General features: G+C 39.8%; 1 protein-coding gene across 1 annotated transcript; it reads right to left on the minus strand.

Annotated features, from left to right (window-relative positions):
• Window positions 1-200: 200 nt before the first annotated feature.
• LOC147614523 (hydroxymethylglutaryl-CoA synthase-like) lies at window positions 201-4,434 on the minus strand. The gene is made up of 12 exons (XM_086781077.1): window positions 3,994-4,434; window positions 3,482-3,588; window positions 2,868-3,000; window positions 2,614-2,757; window positions 2,264-2,422; window positions 2,080-2,153; window positions 1,898-1,973; window positions 1,710-1,765; window positions 1,323-1,410; window positions 1,005-1,145; window positions 766-915; window positions 201-666 (listed from the first exon to the last, which is right to left on the minus strand). The coding sequence occupies exons 1-12, from the start codon at window positions 4,063-4,065 to the stop codon at window positions 475-477; spliced, it is 1,392 nt and encodes a 463-aa protein (XP_086637203.1). The 5' UTR covers window positions 4,066-4,434; the 3' UTR covers window positions 201-474.
• Window positions 4,435-8,225: the final 3,791 nt, after the last annotated feature.

The following is an 8,225-nucleotide window of genomic DNA, read 5'->3' on the forward strand; positions in this document are numbered from 1 at the left end:
GTCTATGGAAAAAAGATAGCCCTAGCCCAGTTCATCATCTTTCTTGCAATCACTTGCAAGCTTTACCTTAGGTCTGTTCCTGTAGTCTGTGTACAGGGGGGACACTTAAAAGTGTGCACCCATCCCTCTAGTACTCATTGAAACGCAATGGGCAACCCGCCTCCCAAGAGACAATATTTTCAATTTCGTAACAGAGAAGCTTTGCACACAATGGGAAAACATCAAGCAAAAAAATTGATGGTCATAGGACCAAACTCAGTCAGGGACCTTATTTTTTCTCTAATTATCTCACCATTTTTTTTGTTCTCTTGTCACCATAGCAGCAAAGCCTTAAAGAATCGGATGTATAAACTCTGCCTATAGTATCAATTAATCATCAACTTGACCCCAGCGTCAGGCCCCCAACTCAATGAAGAATACCATTAGCTCTGCTACATTTTTGGCCTTCATTACCCAATGAAGAATACTGTTAAGTCAATAAAGAACACCATTGGCTGCTACTTTCGGCTGTTTCATATCATAAGAGCGTCGATAAAGCGAATCAACTCCAACCAGAAAAAATGTTCCAGGCCGTAAGTCGGTCATTTCAGAAACAGGTTTGAAATCGTTCGCTCCGTAACGAGTCTCCATTAGCTTCATTGTTTTATCAAACTCTTCAGGAGAAACCTGCATAGAAAAATCATATGTATATATAATTCAATCCAGTAGCATTTTAAGCATAAACTTAGTTTATTCCAGTCCCATTAATCCACATGAAAACAATACCGTGATTAAAGAGCTGAGCTTGCTCTCAATGTCAAGGGCGGATGTGATTCTCGACAGTGTGAAATGTCCTTCACCCTCTCTAAACCAGATAGAAAAAAGAGTGGAGGCAAGCCCACTTCCATACGAGAACATCAACGTTCGTTTTCCATCCTGTTATGTCAAGCCACAAGTGCATGACTTTAAAAAAAGCACTACATCAGCATGCATTGTGCACAAGCGACTCAGACTAGGAGCTATACCAGGACACCAGCTTTTTGATGGATGAGAGATGCCAACCCTGCGTAAAGGGATGCACAATACATGTTGCCAGTTTGTTTCGGCAGTAGAGTGGCAGGCTCCACCTTCAAATTGTAAAGAGGCTTGGCCACTTGCTGTGAAGCCTGAGAAAGACAAAAGTTGCAACATCAGAACAATGGTAAATCTTAGAATGGAATTGAATGGTTCAATGGTCTTGCAAGGTCCCAGTTGCAAAGACCTACAACAGAGCTAGCTAGCTTTGATTTTTAAAAAAAGCCCCTTAAAACATCAAATTCTTGATAAGAGTTAAGGACTAAAACCTTCTCTAGATCACGATTGCTGTAGCTTTCCTCTGCAGACAATGTCCTGAAAGGCTCCAAAGTTGCAGCAGCAGGACCCTCTAAATAACTATGACACAAACCAAAACAGAACACGTCACCATCTTAACCTCATATAAACTGCACACGCAAAATAACTAGCAGCTGATATCACACGCACATTATATGGCAAGATAGCAAGAATTACAAACTCAGGGAGTTTGGGCACATAATAACTCCACATGAGGAAGTTATGAGTCATTCATTAATAGCAAATTGATATCCAATCAATCTCTAAACACCATAATTGATTTCTCTTCTCAGATCAATTATTCATTACATGCTCTGCCAATTTTTCACATGGAAGCGTGCAAGTAAGAGATGGCATACCTAGCTTGCCTCAAGAAATCATTGTAAACTAGGCGCCCAAAGCTTTTCTGCACGAGCTGCACACACTCAGAAGGTATAGGGATGAAAGTTTCATTAGTAGAGACAAACAAACAATGATCATTATAAAAAAAAGAGACCTGGTCCTAATGTGTTTTAAAGACTTGTTGCAACCCCTTAGATTAGAATACCTTGTTATAGGGAGAGTGACAAACTACATAGTCTGCATCTGACAAAGAAAACGGTACGCCTTTCGCTTTCTCAAACCTGTTCATCTCACAAAACATCCTTGTGATAACCTTGCAACTTTTAAACACAAGAAATACTCAAGATCTGTTGCACGGGATCCATCCTGCTAGAAAACATGGCATACTTTTCGCATAGACGCCCATAGCATAAGTCTAGTGCCTTAAGATAGCACGTCTGTGATAATTTCCCATCAACCACCTACAGACAAGACGATTACAAAAACATTAGGGGGGGAGCAACTTGAACCTTCCAAGGACATAACAACAACCACACTATCTTTTTAAGGCCTATTTTTTTAAGGAACAAACCGGATACTCGCTGGCCAGCTTGGGCTTGTAGAAGTCATAGACATGGGCCATGTGAGTTCCAGTGTACTTGCGCTCCATCACTAATGGTGCATTAGGTCCAATCAGCATGGCAACAGCCCCTGCCCCTCCAGTTGGCCGTGCAGGTCCTTCTGCATAAACCTACAACAATACGCAAGAACCACAGACCTCTAAGCTTCCATAATTAAAGCCCGGCCAGCCAATACCTTTTGCTCATATTAGTGCATAAATCAAAGGCTATCTTTAGATATAAATCCTTCACTTTTGAGACAAATCCAATTCAGACACGACGAAGAGGATAATAACAAGTTGAAATCCTGCAAGACTCTCACCGCACTGTCCGCCGCAACCACTAGTCCAAACCGACCATCCCATGCACTGCTTTCAACCCAATTCATGCAATTCAGCAAGGCAGCAGTTCCACCATAGCATGCATTTGTCGAATCCACTCCTTCAATATCACTATTCCCAGACTTCTGCATGAGGGAACCCATAATCCACTACTTTAAGCCCATCTCCAGAGCATGTATGGAAAACTTCAAGATGAGTACACGCGGCACTACAACATGACTTGCACAAAAGCTACCTCAAAAAGCTGCATAATCCATGTTTTTATGGACTTGCTTTTGTCAACTACAGTCTCGCTTCCAACTTCAAGCCTTCCAATTTGATCAGGGGAAACCTTATACTTGTCAAGAAGAGATTGCACAACTGTCAAGCTGTTAAAATAGCAGTAAACTGGTTTGGTTTAGCACGTCAAACCTGCCATGAAGTAAAGCATTTTTACTCAAGTAAAAACTCTCCATACTCATGTATGCATGGAAGATACCATGCTCTGTAAAGCCATAGCCAACGACATATGATTGCACAGAAGTGCAGGGAATGGGACTTGAACCCAAGGTTTCTCAACACGAGGAGCCCGAAGCTCAAACCAATATGCGGGCATCACACACACACACACACACCGGAAGATTTATATTTACAAAAAAGTATGCACACACATTTGTATATATGCATGGCAATCTATGCAGTGGAAAAACATGAAAAGTCTCTAATTAGCAAACTAGCATTTTGATGGCATGGAAAAACTATCTGTAACTTTTTCCATACTTGTTCATACATCATTGCCGTGTTGATACCTCTGCTGGAAGGAAAGCAAAAAGCAATAAAATATTCATCCAATATTTGTGCCCCTATTACCTCATCGAAATCACGTCCTCAAGATCTGTGCAGAAAGCCAATCGATCTTGTCCCAGTCCAATTGTGTACTTTCCTTTGCTAGCCCCATCAAACGTTTCCAGTGCATCCTGTTTTCAGAAAAGGCCCAACTATAGGAATCAATCACTACAAGGTTGCATTGACACCACTGAATCACCCAGTAGATTTGAGCTTGTCATAACAGGGCAATGGGCAAGCCCTTCAACACCCCCCCACCCACCTCCAAAAAAAAAAAAAAAAAGATTATTGTAGAGGGCCTATCCTAAAGGCAAATCAGCGTAAAGTCCATGAGAGGATATAGCCCAAATCTTTTTTCAAACACAGAAAAATGTACCCAAACATTTCTGGCTCATGTAAAAAATCACATGATTTGAAATAGAAAATAAACGCAGCCAATTATACACCGAATCTGTTGGAATCCAACTCTGTCTGTCTCTCTCCCGCAACCAGAAAAACGTCCAAAAATGATGGGCTACAAAGGGAAAGGATGGTACCTGAAGAACTGAAGTGGCAGGAAAGTGGACTTCCATGGCAAGGATGCCAACGTTCTGGGGCCTCTTTGCCATTGCCTAAAACTTCTACAGATTTTTATTTTTTTTTTTAAAGAAAGAAGCTGTACAGCACTCTGTTCTGCAGACTCTCTTCTGATTTTTGCAACAAGAGAAAATAAGGGGGTGCGCTGAAAGGCTGAACAGTAATGCAAAAGCACAGAGCGAAAATAAGGTTTGCGCTAAAGCCCACAGTAATACACACACACACACACACACACACACACACACACACACACACAGGTGTTTGCAACTGCTCCCTTCCACTTTTATAAAGAAACGCAACGCAGCTTCTCTGTGTCTTTCTTTCCTTTTACTGTATGTGCAAATCACTGTTGCAATTGCCTTTTCTATGAACGTGACACGCAGAGAAATTCTCGCTTTCTTGCAAGAGCCCTGTCTTGGCAAATAATAAGAAATTATCGCGCCTCTGACACACACGGGAAAACTTTTCAAAAAGCTCGCTAGTCCGTAAATAAAAAAGAAAACAGTGTCAGAAATAAACTTTTTTTCCCGGCCAGTGAAAAAAAAACGACAATCGATTTTTATTGAAAAAATGCTTAAGTTAATTGGTTTTATAACTAAAACTTCAAAAATTAAATCTTATAAACCCATCATTAACGTTTATACCTTCTTATGCACCCTATACTCAAGAGGAGTTGAACCCATAACCTTCCAATTGCAAGTCCAAAGTCTTATCCACTGGGCTAGCATCTTGGGAACACCTTATACTACGGGTGTGTTTGTGTGTAGGTGGGCACGTACGCTACCATCCGCACACCTTAGGCTGTCATTGTTCGATCGCCATGGCGCTTGCTTCCACCCTCTTCTTCGTCGATCCTGCGGGGTGCCTTTCAAGCTCACGCTTTGGATCAAGGGCGATGGTTATTATGGACATCAAAGATCGTGACTCAACTTGCGACGCCCAATTCTATCAAACCTGTGCAGCGTGTTCACTCCAATCGACTGAGCGACTAACTTGTGGGGTTCGTCCTCCTGCGGCTTATCCATTGCCTACAAAGTGGCCCCCTTGTAATACTTGGGTGTGTGTGTGGTGAGTAGTATGGGGTGTGTGTATGTGTGTGTAGCCGGGTGAAATTCCTGTGTGCGACTAGGAATGGAATACGACCTCATGAAAAAAACAACATTGCATTTCCTTCTCTTCAAGTTCAAGGGCTCCCTCCTTTGATGTTGTATCTATTACCCCACACCTTGCCCCCACCTTGTTGCCCATTTTTGGGCCAATAAGAAGGTGGGTCCCCTATTTTATGGATTAAAGCCATGGAGCTTAAGACCATGTATCCATCAGCTCTATGTATGTATTGTATGTACACATATGCATAAAGTTATAGGATCTAAGCATACATAGGGATCTATGTAAGCGCTCTTTGCTTGAGTTCTATGTATGCTTAAGCTCTCTCTACTCTATTTAGCTAAAACTTACAAAGTATACACAATGGACCTACAACTCAAAAAAAAAATCTCAATTTGAAAAAAAAAGTTAAAAATGTAAGGCATTTTAGTTAAATTTAGCTCAAAACTTTCTGTAATCTTGTAGTTAAGTTTTATATTAACTGAGTATGAACACTGCCTCATTCCTCCTTAAGTATTGAGCTTTTCCCCACAACCTAGTTAACCGAGCCATGTAGCATTAATTTCATCACATGCCCATATTTCCTCGTGTTCCAGAGATGTTTGGAACCATAGTTATGTTGGTGGCAAACGTGTAACTATGTTGATTTTGGCACCATAGTTGGTGGCAAACTTGTAACTATGTTTGGTTTGCACCATAGTTATGTTGGTGGCAAACTTGTAACTGTGTTGATTTTGGCACATTTATACTATGTTGATTTTGGCACATTTATACTATGTTGATTTTGGTACATTTACAAAAGTGGGTCTTACAAAGATTCACAATTTATGAGGTTGTGGGAAAGCCACATTTATCTTAAACTTTATTTGCCAACACACCACCCCCCGCCCCCCAAAAAAAGAAACCCCTCTCTCCCCCCCTTCTTCCCCCCTTCCTTCCTGTAGTCGTAGATACACACACACAATTATGGCCAAATGTGTTTTTCCACTCAAACATGAATTTGATAATAATTAACCCCTTCATGCAAACATTTTTGCTCATTGTAATGCTAGCCCATTCACATGAAGATATATGTAAGAGTTGCAAAAACATAAAATCACAAAAACCTTCAAGAGCGTGTTTCAAATTAAGCAAAATGAGCACTTCTATGCATATCCTCAACACATGAGGCTTGCTTCTCATGAGGTAACGTTAAAGATTAAGCAACTTCTAGGCAAGGCTAGATCTATCATTTCTCTAACCCTTATGTGAAGTTAGCTCATTGCTCTCATCATCATAAACATAGCAAAAACAATGAGAAGCAAAAACAATGAGAATTTCATCGTGTGTCATATAAGTGTTTCCCATTCTCTTTGTGTTCTACTATAAGGCCCATTTTGTATACCTTCATAGATTCTCTTCTTTCTAGTGGAATTAGTTATGCAAAAGGTCATAAAGCTAACTTTAAAGGCATCTAGGTTATTCTTATGGCCAATAAATGAAGGCCATCCATTGTTCAAGTAAAAAAGGAATTTTTGAGCAAGTTGTTCATACACAACATTGCTTCTCTTTGAGCATGACTCTTCATGTTTTATTAACAAGTCATAAAACCTAATAAATTAAAACTCAAAACAAGTCTTAGCATGTAACTTTTACATGCCCCTTAACCACACCACATGGTGAACCTCCAATATAAAATTCAAAGGTTCAATTGTGGTGGGCCTCTAATATAAAATTCAAAGGTTCAATTGTGGTGGGCCTCTAATATAAAATTCAAAGGTTTAATTGTGGTGTAAAATCTTAAGTGTGGTTTGTACTTCATGTAAGAATGATGATACAAAGACAAAGTAGAGAGAGAGAGGTTGTTTTATACGAATGCACTCTCTATAAGTGTGTGTGTGTGTGTGCGCGTGCGTGCATGCGCGCACATACGCGCATACGTGCATGCTCTTGCACATACATATGCCGTGCTCGTATGTTATGTGCATATTCACATTGTTATACATGCACGAGTATGTATAATTCACATTGTTATACATGCACGAGTATGTGCCAAACACTCACACACAGAGGGTAAATTGTTCAAGCTTCTTTGTATTTGCAAATTAGCTTGTTCTAAAGGAGAGGAAGGGTGGGGAGGTTTGTATATGCACATGTGGTACCGTGCATGTGCATATGTATGTGTGTGTGCAGCCATGTGCACGTGTATGTGTGCATGTGTTCATGTGTGTATGCATGTGCATGTCTATATACATGTGCATGTAACACACATACGTGCACATGGACACACACACTCCCATGCACATGCACACATGCATGCACGTGCACATTTGTACATGCACACACACCACACATAGATCCTCTTTGTAACCATTGGATTCATGTTTGTAGGGAAACAAAACTTTATATAGTTTTGATAAAAGAAGACTTTATATAGTTTTGATCAAAGAAGCAAACAATCACAATCAAATAATCCCGGTTCATCAAGCATATCTAACCACTTAAGAACTTAAGCTTTCTAGTGGGAATAACTAAAAGATAATTATTTATGTACGTTTATAAAATCATACTTGATCTTAAAGGAACCTCAAGTAATTAACTAAAGATGATCAAATTCAACCCAATAGTGGCATCAATTGAATTAGCAAGGGCCCTAACATGTATGCATTAAAACTTCCTTATCAATATTGAAACAAAGTGGGTGCTTGTGACACTCCACAAGTACTCTACATTTAACATCATGTATGGCTCCACCTAAGCATGTTATAGAAAAAAGGTGGAATAAGACACAATGCCATTTTTTAGCTTTCACTTCAAAACTTGTAACATGGCTTATATTTTGACTCTTTGTACCCACTCCATATGGTACTGGAGGTCAACATCTCAAACACTTGATAAAAGGTATTCACCAAACTTTTATACTTCTTGTTGCTTTTATAATGTAAATCCAAACATGTCATTGTTCATGAAGACGTTGTGAGAAAGAAATTTAGAGTACTTTACTCAATACAAGGAAAACAATTTGACTTCTCAACATTTTGCATTGAATTCAATGATTCTTCTTTAGCATGTTGAATACGTATATGAGAAAGAAATTTAGAGTACT

This window comes from Cibotium barometz, chromosome 42, assembly GCF_041138505.1.
Source record: "Cibotium barometz isolate CiBa-2024 chromosome 42, ASM4113850v1, whole genome shotgun sequence".
NCBI classification, from domain to species: Eukaryota; Viridiplantae; Streptophyta; class Polypodiopsida; order Cyatheales; family Cibotiaceae; genus Cibotium; species Cibotium barometz.

What these genes read in the sequence shown, in the direction of transcription:
- LOC147614523 (XM_086781077.1), bottom strand. Translation starts at nt 4,065, where the DNA reads ATGGCAAAGAGGCCCCAGAACGTTGGCATCCTTGCCATGGAAGTCCAC. An exon ending in GAGGACGTGATTTCGATGAG is followed by an intron (nt 3,001 to 3,481) that starts GTAATAGGGGCA and finishes CTATTTTAACAG; the next exon opens with CTTGACAGTTGTGCAATCTC. An exon ending in TGGTTGCGGCGGACAGTGCG is followed by an intron (nt 2,423 to 2,613) that starts GTGAGAGTCTTG and finishes GTATTGTTGTAG; the next exon opens with GTTTATGCAGAAGGACCTGC.